The sequence below is a fragment of the Echiichthys vipera genome, assembly GCF_963691815.1.
Source record: "Echiichthys vipera genome assembly, chromosome: 18".
In the NCBI taxonomy this organism is placed as follows: Eukaryota; Metazoa; Chordata; class Actinopteri; order Perciformes; family Trachinidae; genus Echiichthys; species Echiichthys vipera.
Window position 1 is genome coordinate 17733407 of NC_139843.1, and position 23464 is coordinate 17756870.

General features: G+C 39.9%; 1 protein-coding gene across 1 annotated transcript; it reads right to left on the minus strand.

The window, feature by feature from the left end:
• Positions 1-2519: 2519 nt before the first annotated feature.
• gucy2cb (guanylate cyclase 2Cb) lies at positions 2520-19123 on the minus strand (the record flags this gene model as incomplete). The annotated part of the gene is made up of 27 exons (XM_083932598.1): positions 2520-2724; positions 3881-3957; positions 4138-4232; positions 4390-4488; positions 4820-4994; positions 5569-5761; positions 6033-6191; positions 6500-6591; positions 6679-6755; positions 6860-6997; positions 7121-7253; positions 8645-8731; positions 8862-8966; positions 9078-9149; positions 9252-9311; positions 9461-9563; positions 10451-10532; positions 11444-11552; positions 11729-11811; positions 12837-12978; positions 13440-13554; positions 15019-15121; positions 16406-16527; positions 16727-16942; positions 17215-17282; positions 17445-17557; positions 18925-19123. The coding sequence occupies 27 exons, from the start codon at positions 19121-19123 to the stop codon at positions 2520-2522; spliced, it is 3222 nt and encodes a 1073-aa protein (XP_083788724.1).
• Positions 19124-23464: the final 4341 nt, after the last annotated feature.

Here is a 23464-nt window from a genome sequence, read left to right on the forward strand (position 1 = left end):
CGGCGACTTTTTTGATAACATTTTGATAATTAAATCTGAAAAAAAATAGGCTACAAATACAAATTTGCGTGTTTGTGTAGGTTCAGAGGATTAAGTGTCACGTTTAAAATATAAACTAGAAACGATTATCCTGGACCTTTGAAGGTTCCTCGCAATACCTTATTAGCTGAACACACTACATGTTAGAATAGTGATGGTATCATCCTGCTTATGATAATCATAGGGGTTTAAATTGCAGGAGGGAGAGGACTGTTTATTGTTTTTGTCACTTCAGCTTTTTCTCGGATCATTCGGTGCCTTGAGTTCAAGCAGCAAAGGTGACACGTCCAAATGATCATCGGTGTTATTACATGCCGTTTTTTAAAGGACTATTTTAATATTTTAGCAGACAAATGGGTAGTTTACAATCTCACTGAGAGACCACGTTTGATATTTGTTCTTCCAGTGCATGTTTGTTGTGAGGATTTAGTTTTTCACAAGAACTAGAGAGGTAGAGATAAAGAAAGCTCATGCAGCTGTGTGTGAGCGGGAGTGTGTTGTAGAAGGCGTGAGCTGTTTTGTAAAAAATGAAATGCCTTTTTACATTTTTTTTTTTTGGTACATTCGGTTGTGTAATTTATTCTCGCCTTTTCTTTTTGAATGTTACACGGTATAAAAAAATTGGGCTTTGACATTTGTGTGTGTGTGTGTGTTGGGGGAATTAATGTCATCTTTGGTGACTTTTACGTTTTTCTACTTGGCGACTCGTGTTTATTTTTGCCTAACCTGATGATCTTCAACAGTATATAGACATATATACATATATATTCATCAGGTTGAATAAATATGCTAGTTTCTAGTTTTTGGTCCACATAAATGCTACAGATATTTCCCCAAGAAGAGTTGTTTTTTCTCTCTCCAGTGAAAATCTGTTTTATAAACCTTCATTTGCATGTCCAGCTTCCTTGTTTGGTCTGCTGGATCCACACTAAATGTTCTTCTTTGTACATTACCTGTTGAACTGTTTCTGCTGTACAGTAGAGTGTGTTTTCACATATTTGATGTGTAAAAGTCTATTTGGCAGTCCTCTTTCATTATTCTGTGCAAAAAAAACAACATCTATCAGGCAGCTGTGGATAGAAAGACTTTTGAATCTCATGCTGGAGTTTTTTCTTTTCTGTTCTTCTTGCTTCCCATAGAGCCTCAGTGTCAATGTGACACATGCATTGTAACGCCTAAGATGAACCTGTACAGGCAGCAACTAATGCTGTTTTCATTTCATTTTGCTGTATTTCACCTGAACAGCATACAACATTTATAACAATGTGACAGAAGGTGATATTTTTTGTTGTTGTTGTTTTTTATTTAATGTAAATGAATGTCAAAAGTCTCAACAAAAATAAATCTTGGTTTTAAAACACAAATTTTGGAGATCTTGTTTTTACAAGGCAGACGTTACGATGGTCACGCTGTAGTAGTATTATTTAGTGACACGTGTGAAATAACAAAGCGGGTTATACAGTCACTGCAGTGGTTACATCCATCTCATGTTGTACAGCCACGGCACCTTCAGAGCTACAAAAGCAGCTGTCCTCAGTTATGTTATTTGGGTAAAATATAGAAGTTCCCAGTACAAGAATAAATGCATTTTTTCCATTTCAGCTAATTTCCTATTATTTTATTCCTCTTTATCTGAGACATTTTTTGTTTCTGACTGAGAAAGTGAGAAAAAAACTACTGTAGCTGAACTATCTCTTTAAACAAATCACATTTCAGCCATTCTATGTGAACTTCTATTGATAACTTTTGTATGACTATTATTATTAGAAGTAGTAGTATGTGTTCATTGAAACAGTTTGGAGTCCAGAACCTCTGCTGTAAATGTTTTTGCAAAATAACATCACTGGATAAATGTGGGGATTTTTAAAAGAATGAACATTCCAGCAGATGCAGGTTAAATCCCTGTTTCTGATTGGCTACTCCCTTTCTAAATGTTTCAACTCATGTCTCTTCAGACCATTAAGAGTCGTTTTTAAAGGGCTGGATCTAGAGATCTGAAACTAATTCAAACTTTCACTGCCATTCAGTTGTGTTCTGTTGCATCTTATTTCTTCCTCTGCAGATAAGCTACACACTAGACATCTTTGCTTGTTGTTCTCATGTCCATTCCTTCATATCACCCGGCTTATTAGACGCACTCACCAGTTTCCTCCAAACATGTGAAAGACATATTAAGCACAGAATAATAATAATATTGTGTCTCTCCCCAGGATCCTCTTAACTCCATATGACCCAGTTTTAGTCCAAGCAGTGAAGAGATTGCTTATTTGAACAAGCAGTGACCCTGGCAAGAATGTGCAGGAGAAATGTCCATAAGAGCATTACTGTGACATTCCTGTTCATCATCGCCTCACTTTGGCCTGTTTACTCTAACTGGGGTTCACAATGCTCTGGTCTTTTCTTTCCTCTCTACCTCTAAATGCTGGTTACCTCCCCACCAGCGTGATCACATACAGTGTTTACTCTGCAGTAGGTTTGTGCTACAGGAATGTGCTGAGGGTGTTGTCCACAGTGGCCAGATGCAGGTACTCAGGCAGGTCGCTTTCAGAGCCCACTTGGTCCACGTCGTCCTCCTGGCTCTGACTTGAGAGCGTCTTCTTCCTCCGGATGGAGCCTCGGGTGCGCCGCTCCAGACACGTTAGGATCATGTGGGCGAGGTCCTGCTGGAGCCGCTGGAAGTTCTCACTGGAAAAGCAGAAAACCAGGTTACACTACAGGCTGCAGTAAATATGCAGGAGAATACCAAAAACATCTTAGTGTCAAAGCAGTCATTATCCGTAAAGATTTCAGATACGTCGTTTCTAGCGGCCTCTTTGGCGGTGAGGTGTAATTGCAGGTGACCCTTTTCTTATGGTCCTTTCAGAGCCTCCATCTTGTTACGTTCACGGTCGCTGTGTGTTGACTTTAGTTTTTATGCTCTTTGTAAACTTTATTGAAACACATTATCTTCTCCACTCCCAGTCCGCCCCCTATATGTTTCCCTCTTAAATCCGTACACACACGCTTCTATTACACTTCTGCCCTTTATACAAGCCTGACTCAGAAGTTCAAAGTTCTAGATTTCCGATTCCAAGTGAACGCAGCATAACCGGCAGTGATGAGCTCCCCCAAAAGATCAACAGCATCACTAACATGGCGGCTCATTTACATGTAAGGAGGAAATGCCTCCACAGACACACAGATGTGAATACTCAGCAAAGAGGCAAGAAGTGCTTTCATCAGTGGGTCACATGATCAATATCCATTGTTTTAACTCACTCTTTGATAGATAGGAACTTAAAAGACAGCTAAATAGATGAAAATCTTATGGATTATATCTTTAAGTCTTACTTTAAAGGGGAAGTGATACTATAACCTACAGTAAGGAATATTACTTTGAATGGGATTAATATTATATAACGTGTTAGGGATGCAGCGGTGCTGCAAGGAAGATTTTGTTACCTTTGGAAAGAGCCAGGCTAGCAGTGTACCCGTTTCCAGTCTGTATGCTAAGCTAAGCTAACCAGCTGCTGTCTGTAGCTTCATATTTATTGTACAGTCACAAAAGTGGTGTCAATCTTCTTCTTCTAACTCTCCGCCAGAAAATAAATAAGCAGATTTTCCATTTTTTACTGACTGAATTTTTACTCAATGATCATGCCTGATGCAGATTAGAACAATCAGGCGTTGAGAGATGATATGTGCATCTATATATATATATCAGAAAAAGAAAAAAACAATGGTAACCTGCTGACATCATGATCAGTCTCAAAAAAGCAGCTCAGAGCAACATAAACTAAGGGTAGTAGTAAAGTCAGATAATTGATGGGAGCAGATTTCAGCAGGTGGAGGGTTTGCTTACGTTGTGGGTGGAGTTGGGAGGTTGTAGTCTTCACCCGTCTCACCTGTCAACCAGTAGGTCGTCTCTGTGCCTTTACCCTTGGAAAGCACACACATTTACAACATGTTGTATTCATGTATGGCAGTAAAGTCTCAGACATCCACACTTCAGACGCTGCTTTCTGCAGAACTGACCGTTTCTAGGTTCTAGGTTCTGTTTCAAAATGCCTAATTTTGTCTGACAGGTTTAGTAAATGTAATGAAGAGGCCCATCTTTACCTTCAGATATGTTTCTCCTCTAAACTCATACTCAAACTTGCAGTCTGTCCTCTGCAGGATGTTGATAGTAGGCTGACTGACGTGGATCCGCAGGGCTGGAGGATATTAGCAGATAAAACAAACAGGCCTCTGTTTATTTATTGAGCTTAGCTGTGACAAACGTATTTGATTAGGTTGATTGGTAGATTCTGTAATCGCACCTAGCTTATTAAACCCTCATCTTATCATGTTTGTTTTTATTTCACTACTCACGGTGTCCTGCAGACTCCATACGAGACGCCGTGTTGACTGTGTCTCCAAACAAACAATATCTGGGCATCTTTATCCCCACGACACCTGCTGCACAGGGACCTGCACACACATTTTCAGTAGGTTTTTACGGCATAGACTTGAACCGTTTACGAGATAAAAGAAAATGAGTGGACAGTATGAGGGGATGGATGCATATGGGTAAGGGTGAGTGACATGTATGGAATAAAGCTGGGTCTGTGAGGGACCTTTAAAGCAGTTTAAAGGTCGTGCCCTCATACTGCATTGGGGACACAACATTTAAAGATCTTGTCGTCCTAGCACCATTTACAAACTGTGTAATTATGTTATTGGAAGATTAAATGATTTTATTGATTGAGAAATGATATTATATAAATATAATAAGCACGGTCCAGAATAGAGTGCTGTCTACCTGAGTGAACACCGATGCGTATCCACACAGGGATACGAGGCAGGTGTCGGAGCTGGAAGGTACCCATGAACGCCAAGATATCCAGCGCCATGCGGCAGATGTCCACCGCGTGCCGGTTCCCATTTCGCCTCGGAAGCCCGGAGGCCACCATATAGGCGTCACCGATGGTCTCCACCTGAGGGTAGATGGAAGAAAGGATGACGTCTATCTATCAGTAGATATGTCCGTTTGCAGTTTTGGAAAGTAACTAAGTACATTTACCCAGGTACTGTACTTAAGTACAATTGTGAGGTACTTCACTTGAGTAATTTAATTTGATGCTACTATATACTTCTGCTTCACTACATTACAGAGGAAATATTGCACTTTTTACTCCATTTACTTGGTTACTTTACAGATTCAGATTATTAACACTAAACATTATCAACAAATGAAATAGCATTTATTGTTATATATTACGTTACACAGCAGCATATAATGCAAATACATGTGCACCACCTTTATCAGCTGCAACATTAAAGGATATTTACATTAATATATCAATAATTAGAATCTAATAATGTAATATTCTGAAATGGGTCATTGTTCATAATGACTACATTTACTTTTTGTTCTTAAAGTATGTTATATTTTTACTTAACAACGTAACAGAGTATTTGTACATGTGGTATTACTACTTTTACTAAAGGTTAAGCACTGAGTACTTCTTCAACCACAGTCCATTTGGCTAGCTCCGCTCTTTTCAGTACTTTGTATACGTCGTGGTGGTCCACGATGCTGTCGAAGCCCTTGTAGATGTCGTTGAGCATGTCCACAACTTCCATCGGCGTGCTGTACTGGCACAGTGTGGTGAAACCGACTATGTCACTGAAGTATACTGTCACTTCCTCGTACAGCTCTGGCTCCACCGCACCAGTCTCCTTCAGGCTCTTCACCACTGGGCTGCACAGAGAGAAACAAAGATGGATTAAACAGGAGGACCCACCTGTGCGTGTATTTCAGCTAAAGGTGTTATCAGACTGGGCAGTTTTGGCACACGTGGGCTACTTTTCTTTATTTGGACAGGTAAAAATGTATTCATTATTGTGAGAAGACGGACAGTAGGAGACAAAAAAATGTTTTTTTAACATTAAACATGTAAACACGTTCTTGTAAAAACCCAAAATGCAAAATGAAAATAAGCATGATATGGGCCCTTCAAGTGTAAACAGACCGAGGAAGCAGCATGAAGTTGAGGCAGTCTGCTCTGTCCCTCTCAGCTTTGTAGAGGACCGTCCTCTCCTCCACCAGGTGCTCCAGGTTTCTGGAATACATCTGCAGCCGTCTGATCATGTTGTCCATGTAGCTCTCGTTGTCCTGGTTATGAATTTTACTAAAGGACAACAGAAGCAGAGGAGAAGGAAAGGAAAGAAAATATGTAACCAATAAGTTAAACTAAGTTTGTGAAAGGACGGCAGGAAAGCAGAGGACGAATCTACACCAAATGTCACAACTACCGTGACAAGGACAAGGAAAATACAATGAGGCATATCTCGCCCTTGGCTTCACCTGTAAAACTGTGGGTAATGGAGAAAATATATAAGAATAAGTCAATATTTTAATCTACGAAAGGGTTTTTTGCAGAAAAGGTTTGGGAACAACTGTTATTTAGGAGAAAATTAAAGTGAGGACAGCCATTACCTGATGATTTTCCCCAGGCAGTTTTCTACCCTCTTAAAGTCAGGTCTTTTTTCTGGATCCTCATCCCAACAGCTCTTTATCAACGCATACACCTATGAGACAGAGGACACAAAGCTTTAAAGACACACGAAACACATTCAATCACAGGTAAAGTCGGTGCACAGCTGACGTGAACTCGCCTCTAGTTCTTTCTCTGAAGCCGTCTCAAAGTTTAGATCAGGTCTGAAGTAGGACATGATGACCTTGGCCAGCTTTTCTGATAGGAAACACACAGACAGTTCCTTCATCCTTTTGATTTCTTTCAAGAGCTCAGCGTGGGAGTGTGGGGAGTTAATCAGTGGTTGTGTGAGTGTGTCACACCTGCTCGGTTGTAGCAGTGCTCAGTGTAGAAGGTGTTCTTTCTGAGAACGATCTCCTGAGCGATGATGGCGAAGCTGTAGACGTCTCCTTTCTGAGAGGTGCCCTGTCTCCTCAGATGCTCCGGAGCAGTCCACAGGTCTGAGCGGAGGAGGAGAAGGAGAGGAGGAAGAGAGAGGGAAATATAAGAAAGTGATGAAACTGAAGATAAGAACACATACTCAGCGGAGGGAGGACTGCGACACACTGGGGATGTGGTTTTACCTTTGCCGGGGCTAAGAAAGCTGTTGCAGCCAAAGTCTGTGATCTTCACCACCATGCGATTGTCCACCACACAGTTGGTGGACTTGAGGCGACCATGCACCTGGATGTCACTGGTATGGAGATAGGACATGCCCTGCACAGAGGATTTACACACCAGAGGTGGAGAAGGTTCAGAATAAAGGGGTATGGAAGTAAATCTGTCTTCGGATTTTGAAATTAAGAGAGTTAAATTCAGAGTCAAAACCTTCAGGTACAAATTTTCAATGCATAAATATTCGGTGAGAGAAAATCAATAGCTTCTTAATTTCAAAATCAGATATTTTTATCCTTAAAGGGGCGGAAAGTCATCTGTGATCATGACTGACCTCTGCTGGCTGACAGGGGGAACTACCACAACAAGTCATTGTGGGACGTGTGTATCATTCCTGGCCTGGCATGAAGCTTATAAGCACTCCAACATTATAATAAAATGATGGTCCTTTATATCTGAAAGGAAATTCAGCTTCTTTTCCTTTTTGATACAGATGGGTAAATCAAAAGAAAAGAGTGGTGTAATAAACTCATCAGAGAGGAATGAGTGAAATATTCCTATGATAATCTAGAATAAGTATATAATAGTTTTGGGGAGGTCTCTTATCAAAGTAACTAGTTACTTGTTGGTTTCTAAACACATGATTTAACAAGTTTGACTCAGAAATGACCTAAAGAACCTTTAAGTTCCCAAATTGAAAGAGTTTCTTATACTATGTCTTTTTGGCAAAACTTCTTCAGTACAAGGCTTTTATTTTGAAGAGATTCGAGTTTTGGTGCACTTTTCTTAGTACGTCCAAGTTTATGTTAAAAAGATATTAATGAAAGACAAAAGTATGAAAATTCAAGTTTAAAATGTAGCAACTAGTAATTGATTTTGTAAAGTGTGATAGGTCAGGTTTTTAAGTTTGCTGTGTATGACGTGCTGAGTGGGGGGCCAGGATTGCCTGCAGGCTCTCACCTATTCTTCTTTTTCTTGTTTTACTGCGGTTGACATTGAGCTTATCGGTGCTTTGGGGCTCTCACCACATCACTAGTGCATGGAAGGCCACCCAGTTTAAATACAGGTGATTTCGAACATGTTAACAACACATTGACAAACAAAACAACACGCAGACAACATGTTAACAACAGCGTCTATTTATACGACGCGTTAGAATTCACGTGTATTTGAACTGGTTTGCTTTTCATACGAGTGAAACATGGAGGTGGTTGAGCCGAGCTATCTAAGATTCTCTATACAAAAGATGTCGTATTTCAGGAAGCGCTACTAGAATCACATGGTATACACTTCCTGTCTCCTACATGGGCGCGGCCTGAGTCCTGTGTGATGTCATACCATGTTGCATCTGTGCCGAGCTGAACATATGACACCTGCTACTAGTCATTCATAAAGATCCACACGACATGATGTGCCACATGCCAAATACAATATCACACTTCAGAGTTACATTATGTGCTGTTCAGCAGCAGATCCAAGAGCTTCTGTCTCACCTTGGCGATGTCGTACATAACGGAGATCTTGAACTCCCAGTCCATGAAGGTTTCCTCTGGGTACGAAACCTTGTCATTCAGCACGTACTGGTAGAAGAAAAGGACGTAAAATCTGATAACGGTTTTGCATTCTGAACCAATATTTGATCCTTTTTTTCTCTGAACTTCCATTCATACCTGAGTGGACCTGAACTGCATGTGAGCATGCCATACGTACCCTGAGCGACCCCCTCTCTCCGTACTCAAACACTCCAAACATGCCCTCATCAAACTTCACCGTGCCGTAAAACTTTGTGAGGTTGTAATAGTCGATTTGCTTGAGCTGCAGGGGAAAGAAGAAAGGGTGACTCTTTGATGGCACAGAGGCTATAGCTTGGCACGTGGTCAGGTCAGGTCAGGCATACACAGGACTGGATGCATCAAGACATCTCACCGCATAAAGTTCCATCATCTGGGTCTCGTTAAAGACCCCGTCCGAGTGCTCCAGCTCCTTCAGAATCACAATCTGAAAACAGTCACTGGATCAGTCAGTCCAATCTACCGTACGTGTTCAGTGGCGTGCAAAAGCATGTTGATGGATTTGAAAACTACTGCTGTGTCCAGCTACCTTCTTATCGTAGAGCGCACGGCGGATCTGGAATTTCTTTTTTTTCCTCTCGTCTTCAATCTGATTGGGGCAAATGAAGGATATTTAAACGGAGTCAACATGTCTAAACTGTTTGTTTTTTCTCGAGTGTGTGCTCTGGGGCAGGATTGATAAGTGACAGTGTTGAAAAAGAGCCTCCATGCTGACTGAGAGGTTAACGCTTCATTTACCTTAAGAGAGACGACATTGAGCTGGTCCTTCTCCAGCACTGTGATGAGATCCGAGGCGATGTGGGACCAGCGCTTCCTGACCTTCCGCTCTCTCCTGTTCTGTCTACACGGGGACACAATACCATCATGAAATACAAAATACAACACAGTACAGCCATCCACATCCACGGGTGCCCGAGACGTCCACTTTCACTTTATTTAGCTTTCAATTTTGTACATTTTACATAAAAAAATCAGGACACACAGGATCATCAGAGCAGTCCACTTGAAATTATTGAGAATGGTCAGAAAAATATCTTTCAAAAGATTTTTTTTAACCTGTTATGATTTTATTTTTTAAGATTTTTTGGGTGACATTGTATGTCTACATTTGATAGTGATAACGGAGAGAGACAGGAAATGGATAGGAAACAGTTAGGAGCAGATGAGAATCAAACCCGGGACCTGCTGCTCTGGTATACAAAGCTATCAACTGGCTTTTCTGTGATCCCACGCTGAACCTATTCCACATTTCAACTCCGTAGATGCTGATGCAAAAGCTCTTTTTGGTTGTGCGTGTGTTGCGCACCTTGAAGTTTAGCTGTCCCCTTAACTTACCCCTTCCCTTTACGAAAACACTGCCTGTATGTTTTCCAATAAAATATCATTTCTGGCTGAGAAGATTGAAGATTTGAAGATACTGTCACTCTACCCAGTATAATATCTTTGATTGAAGGTTTTACGCTTCTTTTTTTTACCTTTATCTATTCAGGAATGTTTCGCTCTCTTTTGCACCATATTCACACCTGGAAGAAGCTGCTCGGTACAACCACAGTCTGATCTGTTGGCCACTGAGCGGTCAGGGTTAAGGGCCTTGTTCAAGGGCACCTCAGTGGTGGTAAATGAGGGAGAGGCCAGAGACTGAACAAACGACCTCCCCGTCACAAGCCCACATCTCTGCCTTTAAGGTCACCGCCGCCCCAGACACATATAAGTTGGTTAATGACTCACCTATAGAAAATAAAGGCGATGGTGGCCACGATAACCACTATAACAGCCAACACAATGACAATGATGTCATGAGATGCCAGACCTGAAGGAGGGAACACAATACAATTTAAAGATTAGGGATTTACTGTAGCAAACCCTTATTACGGGCTTTGTTAATGTATATACTGAAGGTTCACTTCTCAAAGGACACATAGTCACCTGCAGGGAACGTTCTACATGTGCCAGAAAATAAGAGAAAGAAAATAGTGCCTTTATTGGTGCTTATTAACTCAAGCTTAAGCCACTATGTAGCGCGTCTTTACATGATGAAACCCTCTTTTTGGATTCATAATATACGTTGATCATAGGTTTGTGGCAGTAGCATGCAAAGAAAGTCTTAAAAGTACGCTTTGCAAATGTTTTATGACTAAGGAAATTGAAGGATGCACACAGTGGGTTTACAAGAAAATCTCCACCTTTAACCTGGGTTGAACCAGTGTTTTTGTGTGTGTGCTTCTAAACATCTAAACTTACCTGGCTGCAACGAATGCAACCTGATTTTAACCCAGAGACAAACTGCCTGAATAAGACTTCTCAGAAACAGCGTAGAACATAAATGCAGACACTTAAATGCAGGTAACTTCTATCGCTTTTAATCCAGTTAAAGTCTCTATGTGTCGTGAACAGGTAGAAAAGTCGTTTTAACAGGATTTAGACCTTGAAACAGAGACAAAACCCCTGTGTATAACTGGGATTGTTCCCACGCCTTTAATGAAAATATACTGTTCATCACTCCACTGCAGACTGATAGTTCATCTTATTGGCAGCAATAAACAGCCGTTGGTCACTTAACATTGTCACCTAACAGGTGTGCTATGTCTGTTTATGTGTGTGCGAGGGTGTAAATGTGCGTAGAAAGGCGATTTATGATTATAGGTTGTGACGGCCAGCTGACATGATCAGACTGCGTGTGTGTGTGTGTGTGTGTGTGTGTGTGTGTGTGTGTGTGTGTACCTCCGTGTGGTCTGGACTCAGGAAGTTTTTTTCCCCAGATGAAGGAAGGGTTTGTGTCAAACACTGTAGTTTCCATGCTCTCAGTGTCAAATGTGAATAAAGTTTTGTACTGAGGATCGCATGAGGAGAAAAGTACACATTTCAGAATAAAACACTGTACGTCAGCAGGAGATTGAGCATAGCATTTTTGTGAGACAATGCTGGCACAAATAAGAAAATATGTGTTCCTTATAATGATTTATTTACTTTAAATGGAATAATAATTAGCACAGGTAAATACTGTACCTTGTTGTCAGTAGTGGTGTAAATAATGGAAAGATTCACGTCTCTATCTCCATGCTTGTCCAGCTTGTAGTTTCCAGCAATTCCTGATCAGAATCACAGAAACATCACATACATAAGGCAAACACTTTGTCCACCGCAACGCCACCAGAAGTCAGTCTCTGTTCACTGGTCACTGTTGGGACATGCTGTGTATGCTAGTTTCAATAGTTTTTTCTTTCATTAAACATGGATGAAAGAGTCTGACAGAAGGAACAGCTTTGTCTCTCAATCACACACTTACACCCAGTTACACACAGGCTACTTATAGCTGCTGCCTGCAGGCTACAACAACTCATCACTTCATTTTGTCAGTAAAAAAAAATACAAATATGTGACAGCAGTGGACTGCTTCCATCTGTTGGGCCTCACACACAACAGTGACCAATGTCAACTCTAAGAGCTGCTTTTGGGACCATTGAAGTTAAGTCTTTTCTCTGGAAGTTTGGGGATTGTAGGCATCGTTCTCACATGGTATTGATATCTGCAAGTGAGTGATCAGATCGCAAGTGGAAAGCTCTAAGTTCAGTTGTGAACACACCAAAAACGCATCGAGATCTGACCGCTCGGACCACATATTAGGTGGTCCGCATATGACATTTCAGTGTTTACAACTTTTAGGGCAATTAAGCCAGACTAGTCTTCAGCCATGCTAGCTGCCCTGTAGGTGATAATTAAACACAGCTTTGAGTTAAGTACTAACACCAGCATGCTAATATGCACACAATGAGAATGCTAACAGGCACAGCTAGCAGGTAAAGGGAGTGTACATATGTTCCCCAGGTCCTATGGCCTGCTTTGTATTACATCCGAGGAACATAGGACCCTTTTTGGGAAAAACAGGGAACATAGGTCACATTTTTAGCTTTCGTTATGCTAACATTTGTTAATTATGACTTAATATCAAGTACAGCTGAGGCTGATATAATGGCATTATTTTTGCATGTAACTGGTCATAAACCAAAGTAATGGACAAAGTGATGCCCTCAGTATTTCTAAAATTATAAACAGCCTTGTATTAAAGGTTAATCTCCCCTCTTTCTTCCTCCCACTATCTCTCCTCCAACCTTACCATTAAAAGAGATGTTTCTGAAGTAATTCACATTGACATACTCCATCTGAGGAACCTCCCATGAAGGTTTTTCAACAATTTCCCTCATCACCTGGCCAATCAGAAGCACTGAATCATGGTAGGCAGCCATGTAATCATTCATCTGCAGAGAGAGACAAACACATCGATGATTGTTACTGGATAACAGTCTCTATGAGAACTGTTAACACACTGCTGCGTGGTTTTATTCAGAGGAACATTGATTGATTTCAGTTTTATTTATTTCTGTGCTGTGAGCAACGCCAATGATACTCCATCCACAGTGAGATGAAATGCAACCATGGCAACCCCGCCGTGACAACAAACAGGACTCCAGGAAGTCACCCAGCAGGTCCCAACACATAACCCCTGTAAAACTACAACTTGTTCATTTTTTGCATGCAATAAACTAACTAGAAAGGTGTGTTACCTGTGTCCCTCTGCTTCTACTCTTAATGCTAAGGTAAACTACTGTAACACTTAGCAGGATAGCAATGAAAGCGTATTTCACTAAATGTCAAACTATTCCTTTAAACAGCAGTACGTGAAAGAAGGGAATTGAGTCCTTTGGAAATGTGTGCTCACCGTGTTGTTGTCTTTCAGGTCTTTGTTGATAATGAATTTTCTTGTGTTGGGCATAGTCAGCACCAACACGTTCCTCATGGATAGCAGTGACGATGTGTTGGTGTAGTATTGGTCACTGTGGAGAGGAGGCATTCTTAGAGCATCCTTAGAGGAATACGTCATTTCCACCAGTTAATAATTAGTTATTTGTAACTACCTGCCTAAAGATCTGAAGCTCACAGAGTCAGTAAAATCTTGTGAATCAATATTTTCATTTAAATCATAGATAAAGAAACAAAACATCTGTCAGAGTGTACAGTGGTTCTCCTTTTTGTCAGACAGGCTACCCACAGCCCTGTCGGTGAACTTCCTTCAAATACAAATGGGTTTGAATTTACATTACATTATTGGACTATCAATAACAAAAGAGTGGACATAATAGCAGATATTAAAGTTATTTAATTGTAATGTCATTGGTTAAGTTTGCATCTATAGGATTATGTCTTCTTTCTCATAATAATCCAGACTCTTGGACTTGTAGGAGCTGGACATTTTATTTATTAATTACTTTTAGCTTCAACCATTTATGGTAAATGGACTTGTACTTATATATATATATATATATATCTTCTGACTACTCAAGGCGCTTCACAGTGTTTGTCACATTCACCCATTCACACAGACATTCACACTGATGGCAGTGGACATCTACATACCATCTAATCTGATCTAACCATTCACACCACATTTACACACCCATGCGCAGCACGGGGAGCAATTCGGGGTTCAGTGTCTTGCCCAAGGACACTTCGACATGTGGACCGGGGGGAGATGGGGATCAAACCACCAATCTCTCGAACAGAGGACGACCCACTCTGCCACCAAGCCACAGCCGCCCATTTATCCATTGCCATTAGCTAACCTTAGCTTAAGGTAAATAGTAGAAATTGTTAGCTAAAAGTGTTTGTTTTTTACCGCTTTAAGCTAACTATTTCATCCAATTTTAAGCTATTTCAATTGACTCATAAGGCAATTTTAAGCTAACTATTTGGACCACGTTATTTTAAGCTAACTAACTCAACTCAATTCATAACTTTTAGCTAACTATTTCAACCATTTATTACTGTAGGTAACTATTTGGACCAGTTTACTTACAGCTAACAAACAACTGTTGGTGTATTACTTTTAGCTAACACTCTCACCATAGGCTGTAGGTTATACTATGATTTCAGACCTTACTTTTAGCCAACTGTTTCTCTTGATTCTCTGCTTGCATGTCCAATATGTTGGCATATTTTCTTAACCAAATCAAAACTTCTATTTTATGAGTTGAACTACTCTCGCTCTTTCCACATAGCCCCTGTGATCTGCAGCAGTACCCCCGGGATACAAGTGAGTCTGGTTGGAAATCACTGCTCTGTACTACGTAAAAGAGAAGAATGTGGGAATGAAAAAACAAAAAACTAATTTCGGGACCCTTTGGTAACCATACAGTATATAAATTGCAAAGTTATTTACAGGACAGACACATGCAAAAAGTACCAAGATAATAAAAATGACAGAGATTGAAGAAGAGATTAAAAGAATAGAGAGCACTGACTTGTAAAGATCGATAAGGATAAAGAGAATATCACTGCTGTCTGCCACTGTGGAGCCGACTTTCATCTCCTCTACATCAGTTGGCGATCCACACATGATGAACACTGCAAACAGAAAAGAACAACACAGACCAGTGGGCAACTGTATGCTACTGTATGCTAATGTATGCTTTTTAAGCCTTGGACGGAGTTAACACTCGTTCAATCCTCTGACTCTGATTTCGATAAAAATGTCTGTTTCAACCTTGAAACGAAAGTTAATACCAAACCCAAATAGTCAGTTTTATAGCTGCATCAACACGAAATAGAAAGCTATGGTATGTGCACAAGTTAATATTTATATTTGAGCTTATATATGTCTCCTTGACTAAATTGTTGTTCATAGTTATGGTTCAAACTTCTCAATGTCAACCTTTGAAAATCAAACTTACAGGCCTGTGAATGTTCTCATTCGTCCAGGTCATCCGTTGTTTGTCTAGGAATTCCTAGACAAACAACCAGTCCAGTTGTTTTTGACTGAAATTGCTTTGAGGAAAACTTACAGGTGATTTTTAAAAGTATGCCAGTATTGCCAACTATCATCAACCCCCTGGAGAGTCAGAGGAGTCAGTCCCCTGCTCTATTAAAGTGTAACTGCGCCGACATTGGACCCCACTTTTTCGGCATGTATATACATCAATAAGCCATCACGACAGTTTTTTTCGTCAGTCAACTATTAACAGAGAAATCCCGGACAGTCGCTAACAGCCAGGCATGGCTAACACTGAGTAGCTCGGGGCGGAGCGCTAGACCATCCAGAACGACTTTTTTCAATCACTAATCACTAGATTATAAAAGTCCCTACACATAAAATGAAGCACCATCATAGTATTAAGCGAACTGGAGTTTATTAAAAAAGACCGTTTTACAATGCTACAAGCCTTAGCAGCTGGCAGTATTAGTGATTAAGAAAATCTGTTTTGGATGTGTTGAGCGTACTGCACTGTGTTAGCCATGTCTGGCTGTTAGCGACTCTCCGGGATTCCTCTGGTAGTAGGTAATAAATGGAAAACATGGTCTTGATTGCTTATTCTATATATGTTCATGCTGAAAAAGAGAGCTACATTCTTAAATGCTGCAGGTAATTTGTCCAGGGTTTGAGAAACCCCTCTCTGAGGTTTCTGTACTTACCCAATACAATTTGGAGGTGAATTACAGTTTTTTCAAATTCCACACACCTCATTGCATTGTCTCACAAGCCAAAAGCGTAAGATTTGGCAACCCTGAGTATCCTGTACGCCTTTCATTAAGATGTTTGTGTGAGTTTATTCTACCATTTTTTTTAAAAACTTGCAAGAATGTACATAATTAAACGTACTTCCATGTGTTGCGCATTTTGAATTAACTTACAGTTACTTGTCCTGTTGGATGATTTCAGTTCGTTTATCAGATCTTTTTGTTTGCGTAGCACCGTTCGCTGAATACTGTTTTGGGAAAACTTGTTGGAGTCTGTATCCAGTGCATGGATATACCTGTAGAAGAACATCACTTAGAATTAGAAAGATTTTTAGCAGATTTTTAATCCACTGAAGGAAGGGACCGCCACATGGCTGTTTTATTTTACTTCGACACTACCGGTCACACACAGAAAAATGTAGGTGCAAGCTGATCAGAAGCAGCAGTCAGTCAACCCATTCCCACTTCTGCGTGTAGGATCTTTAGGTGACTCACCAAAAGCAGTCCTCAGTGTTGCTCTGTTTCTTGTAAACATAGGCCGTGTCCCACGCAGGTTTGATATAATTCTCTGCTCCCCAGAAGTTGATGAAAGAGTCAATGATCTTGCGTGCCGGCGGCAGGAGGCGCTGCAGGTTGAGCGTGTTGTCACAAGAGGGACCGAAGCTTCCCGCCGAGATGATGGGTGTACCAAGATTCAGACCTTTTTCCGCACTGACAGAGACAGAAAAGAGTAATGGAAAACGGGTTGAGAGAGAGTGAGAAAGAAAGATATGGGCATTGGAGGGAAAAAATGGTAAGATGGATCGTAGGGATGTAGCTACAGACAAATCCAATACAAAACCACATAACGTTAGGAAGCGTGAGTAGACTCCACATTCCATTTCAACATTTCTACATTTATGTCCCACCCTGTTTGATTTTGTGAAAAACATTTTTCAGATGTATTTACAGTGTGCAATTGAACTTGGAAAAAATGATCTTACTCAACAATTTGGAAAGTGGCATAGGTGCAAGTGGGCCCAAGCACGGCACATCCCAGGCTGTCTGAATCCTGCGAGAGAACACAAATGACTGAGTCAGTGTGGCTGTTTGACATTTGTGTTCAGGAGTGCGGATGTACACACACTCAGCCCACAGGCAAGTCTATGCCTGCATGTTAAAAAGCAAGAATATCACGAGTGTAGGTGGATGTAAAACCATATAGCCTACTCACCATCAGCATCCTCAGCTCCTCCACTCCCTCGCATGCGCTACTACTGCAGCCTCTATGTCGATAAAACGTCGTGTCAAAGCCGCTGTAGTTGGCCGTGAGATTAAAACTGGCACCTTTTTGGTTGTTTCGTGAAGAATGAAAAAACATTTCATTAATTAAATATATAAATAGCCTACATCTTTTTTTAAGGGTGTAAGTTCAGTCCGCTAAAGCTCTTCCCCAAACAGCAATAGCTTAAAAAACATCTAGATGTTTGCAAGTTGAAGATGTGCAAATGGGGCTGTAGCAAGTGCAAGTAAAATAGTTTGAATGGTGGTTTCATTTTTTTTTAACGCTTTCCAAAACAGACGTAAGGTATGGCTTAAAATGTGCATTTGTCTACTCTCTACAAGTGTTACCATGTCTAGTTAACTAGCTTACTAGCTACAGTAGCAAAGAGGCTCTTTAATAGTAGCCTAACCCAGTATTACTTCCAAGTACGCTATCATTTTTTGAGGTTACAGTTAACATTTTAGAAAAGAAAAAAAATAGTCCTATTCATGACTAGTTTACACTCCAGCAACCTTAGCCACACTCCTTGTTGAAGAAGACTTGAACCAACAAACAAAGCTAACATTAGCTTAATTGGTTAACTAACTGAAGCTGATAATAACAATTAAAGACAATTGTCATTTCAGCTTGCAAAATCCCCGCATAGAAGTGAGAAACGGCTCTTTTCTACCTCCTGATATCTCCCATTGTTTCCTTTTTGGATTGTGAGCCACAAAAGCAACCTTTTCATTGTACGTCAGTTGGTTTGTGGTAATTTGGTTACCTGCTAATTTCTTTGGCATAATGTGCATCATCAGCTCAAATGATAAGGGTTGATATGTGTTCTACCTGTCTTACGATCCTTATTGCTAAATACATTTGTGTTTAACCAGAACGTCTTTACCATGTTAATCCAGCCATGTCTAAGTGAGTCAAAACGTAGTACATTTTATCATTCAGACCAAAGATCAAGCAAAGCTAGCACTAACTATTAAGCAAGCATTGATTATATCCTTTTAGTTAGTAAAGACCTGTATCTAATAATGTATAACACTGATTAAATAATATCTTATCTAGCCTATTATCTGTCAGTGTGTCATTGAGATGTCACAAGTTGTCTAGCAGGTTGGTAGCCATTAACAGTGAAAACACTCAGTATCTTGAATCCAATAAATTAAATTGAAATTAAAACTGTAAAAAACAAAATCCTAAAGAGCTTAAAATCCTGTAGCTGTAACAATACAGACAATAATATAGGCTACATAAATGATGTGGAATTACAAATGATTTTGAAATACAACTAGATCATTTTACGACACTACAGAAAGATGGAATAAAACAATAGGCCCACTAGTGTATTTTTGAACGTGCAGTTATACTTTTGAGTCCATAATGTAACAACTTTATGAATTCATGCAGATGTTAATGTTGTAATTTCATTCTTAATTACCTTGAGCAGCATTAATGGTTGAATCTGTCACTAAGGCCTTCGCTATTGCTCCTTTCACAAAATTCAGACTCCAGGGAGACTCCTCGTCTTCCATCAGGATCACATTGATTGTAATCCCATTCAAACACTGTTTGATGCCCCGACATGGAGCAGCGAGAACAACAACGCCATATAAACACAACCACCACCCTGTTCCCATTTTCACCTCTGAAGTTCCTTGCATTGATTTTTTTTGGAGTTAAACCTTGAACCAGTAAAGGTTTTAGTTTTTTTTTTAGTGGTGCTCTGTAGTGCAGTAAAATCGCCAATCACTCCCAAGAATGTAATCTTAAATTTTGTTGCAAATTCCAGATATTAAGCGTTGTTGATCCCCAATGAAGAAAAGTTCATTTTACAAGAGCGATGTAGAGCGCACAAGTCCTTGTCTGTTTTCTTCTCTGAGTGGTTCACCTCTCACGTTCGCACTCCCTCTGTTCCTCTGCTCACCTGTCCTTCCCACATCATTGTTAATATACAACCTCACACAGGCGGGCCATATAATCTTGTTGTGCCAAGGTCTGCATGAATTACGAGCTTCAAACACACAAACAGAGCACAGATTGTAGCTGGTTGTGAGCTTGTTGGTATAGATTTCACAGAGGTTTGGCTTTTTAAAAGGAATGCCACCAGCAAGTCAAATATAAAATGACTGTATATTTGAGCTCTTAGGGTAAAATAGGCTGCACTGACCTCAAACAGCAGGGTGAAGGTATACAATTTGTTCTTAAGGGGACATGAAACTCTCAATGGCATCAACACATGAACTGTGAGCTGAGAACAGGGACAGTCTTAAAGGGTAATTCCCATGGTCTTTTTCAGCACTTACATACATCAAATAAACCATCGAGACAGTTTTTTTCATGTTTGAACATTTAACGGAGAAATCTGGGAGATTCGCTAACAGCTGGACGTGGCTAACACTGATTAGCTTGGGGCATTACAGTGAAAGGCATTAAAACATCTTTTTTAACCACTAATACTGCTCAAAATAACACCAAACTTCTGCAGTAGCATGATAAGAGTCCTGACACATGGGATGATTTTGTGGAGGAATTACAGTGAAAAGGAGAGTCATGTTGTTCTTTGTTTCTTTAGAGGGAATTCACAGCACTGACAGACCACAGACTGTATAAAAAAGCGTTGATCTTGAATAGTTCAGGGTCAAGAAGCAAGCCTTGCAAGATTTTTTGCAAATCTAGCGTTCCCATCTATCATCTATTTTGATATAGCTACTTGTTGTTTATCTGCATCAGTTCCATCTCTGTGCATTCAGTAGGGTTTAGCCGTATACACATATACAGTGTAATATAAGTTCAAAATAACCATTTATTTTGTTATTTATGGTGAAATAAATGTATATCTTGACAAATACTGGAAAATTTGAGTCCATCCTGCATATATCAGACAACACAGTGTGTGAGTGTGTGTGTGTGTGTGTGTGTGTGTGTGTGTAGTGTGTCTTCACTGTATGTGTCAGAGACAGGCAGACAGAAAACAGACACACAGCTTGTAAATTTCTGGAAGACAGCCGAGAAAGGAAACCAAGGAGAGAAAAGAGAAGAGCAAAGGTTGGTCAGGCCATAAAACTCATCACAGATAACATGCTGTAAAAGCACACACAGACACACACACACACACACACTTCTGTGATTCAGTTCAGACACACTTACGCACATTCACACAGGCAAAGGGAAGTGAAGTGGATGAATGAATTTTTGAGCGTCTTCACTCAGTTACTACGGTCTTTTCATCCTAATGAATCTCTAAAGGATAGAGTTCAAGTCAATTCAAATGGGCTTTAGTAGCACGCCTATATTAGGACGCAGTATTGCCAAAGCACATAGTGTAACAGGAAAAGTGTAGTATCTAATCCTAACCAAGTGTTTTTCATGCCTGTCACCTTTTGTTAGCTAAAATCAGTCATGTAACATTGTTTTTTGTGCGTTGTTGCACTTGAGTATTTGGTACAGACCTGTTCATGAGAACACGTTGGTTTTACAGAAGCAAATGATGAAACATTATTATCATCAGCAACCATATGAAAATAGTAGTACTACAGTAATGATAAACAGTATGTGTGGATCCAATTCAAAATGGTTGTTTGAATTTGGGGAAATATTTTGTCTCTTGGCCAGTTTGTACTCACTGAGTCAGTATTTCTCTCTTCTCTCTCTCTCTCTCTCTCTCTCTCTCTCTCTCTCTCTCTCTCTCTCTTATGTTCCTCATTTATCGCTGTGACATCGCAGGAAGCAACCTGTACCTGGCAATGAACCGTCTTTGTTGTCACTAATGCTTTGTGATGGACAATAATATCACAAAATAAAAACGTACGTCTTAGTTACTGTACATACATACTTTTTATTGTTTCATTGTTTTTACAGAGCGTTGCTGCAAATTGTTTCACAATTGTTGTCGTCATTATTAACATTTTCTCTGTTTCTGGGTTGTTTGAATATGTATATGTCATGATGTCTGAGTTGAGTTCTCACTTCTGACTCTGATTTTGACCCAACTCCGTGATTAATACCCATTAAAATACCCATTGAAACATGTTGTCTTATGGCTCCCATCTGGTATTTGTGGACTATAGCGCCCCTGGGGACAGGCATGACTCCACCATAGGAGCTAAACGGACTTTGGGATGCTTCTGCCTCTTCTGCTGTGGTTTTGTGTCTCTTTGTGACTGTTTTGAGTCTTTGTGGTCATTCTGTGTCTCTTTGTAGTCATTCTGTGTCTCTTTGTAGTAATTTTGTGTCTCTTTGTGGTCAGTTTGTGTCTCTTTGTGAGTTTTTGCAGTCATTTTGTGTCCCTTTGTAGAAATGTATTGTGCCTTTGTGACTGTTGGGAGTCTTTGTAGTAATTTTGTGTCTCTTTGTGGTCATTTTGTGTCTCTTTGTAGTAATTTTGTGTCTCTTTGTGGTCATTTTGTGTCTCTTTGTGGTCATTTTGTGTCTCTTTGTTGTTGTTTTGTGTCCTCTTTGTAGTCATTTTGTGTCTCTTTGTGGTCATTTTGTGTCTCTTTGTAGTCATTTTGTGTCTCTTTGTGGTCATTTTGTGTCTCTTTGTGGTCATTTTGTGTCTCTTTGTGGTCATTTTTTGTCTCTTTGTAGTCATTTTGTGTCTCTTTGTGGTCATTTTGTGTCTCTTTGTAGTCATTTTGTGCCTCTTTGTGGTCATTTTTTGTCTCTTTGTTGTCATTTTGTATCTCTTTGTAGTCATTTTGTGTCTCTTTGTGGTCATTTTGTGTCTCTTTGTAGTCATTTTGTATCTCTTAGTAGTCATTTTGTGTCTCTTTGTGGTCATTTCGTGTCTCTTTGTGGTCATTTTGTGTCTCTTTGTAGTCATTTCGTGTCTCTTTGTGGTCATTTTGTGTTTCTTTGTAGTAATTTGTGTCTCTTTGTTGTTGTTTTGTATCTCTTTGAAGTCATTTTGTGTCTCTTTGCGACTGTTCTGAGTCTTTGTAGTCATTCTGTGTATGGTCAGTTTGTGTCTCTTTGTGAGTTTTTGCAGTCATTTTGTGTCTCTTTGTAGAAATGTATTGTGCCTTTGTGACTGTTCGGAGTCTTTGTAGTCATTTTGTGTCTCTTTGTGGTCATTTTGTGTCTCTTTGTAGTCATTTTGTGTCTCTTTGTGGTCATTTTGTGTCTCTTTTTGGTCATTTTGTGTCTTTTTGTGGTCATTTTTTGTCTCTGTTGTCATTTTGTATCTCTTTGTAGTCATTTTGTGTCTCTTTGTGGTCATTTTGTTTCTCTTTGTGGTCATTTTGTGTCTCTTTGTGGTCATTTTGTATCTCTTAGTGGTCATTTTGTGTCTCTTTGTGGTCATTTTGTGTCTCTTTGTGGTCATTTTGTGTTTCTTTGTAGTAATTTGTGTCTCTTTGTTGTTGTTTTGTATCTCTTTGAAGTCATTTTGTGTCTCTTTGTGGTCATTTTGTGTCTCTTTGTAGTCATTTTGTGTCTCTTTGTGGTCATTTTGTGTCTCTTTGTGGTCATTTTGTGTTTCTTTGTAGTAATTTGTGTCTCTTTGTGGTCGTTTTGTATCTCTTTGAAGTCATTTTGTGTCTCTTTGTGGTCATTTTCTGTTTCTTTGTAGTAATTTGTGTCTCTTTGTTGTTGTTTTGTGTCTCTTTGAAGTCATTTTGTGTCTCTTTGTGGTCATTTTGTGTCTCTTTGTAGTCATTTAGTGTCTCTTTGTAGTCATTTTGGGTCTCTTTGTGGTCATTTTGTGTCTCTTTGTGGTCATTTTGTGGCTCAGGTGATGCCAGCACAGTGAAGAGTAGACCCTGTAGCTGTGATTTTTCTGTGATTACACCCTCTTTCTGGTTCAATCAGATGCGGCTGTGATGAGTTTTCTTTTCAATCACACAACAGCTCCTGTGACATACGTATACAGCTGCAGTCTTCAGGTTGAGAGGATAATAAGTCTGAAAATGCCTGAAAACTAAACAAACAGATGAATCGACCAAAGTCCTCTTTTCTGCCTCATTAAGCTTATCATTGTG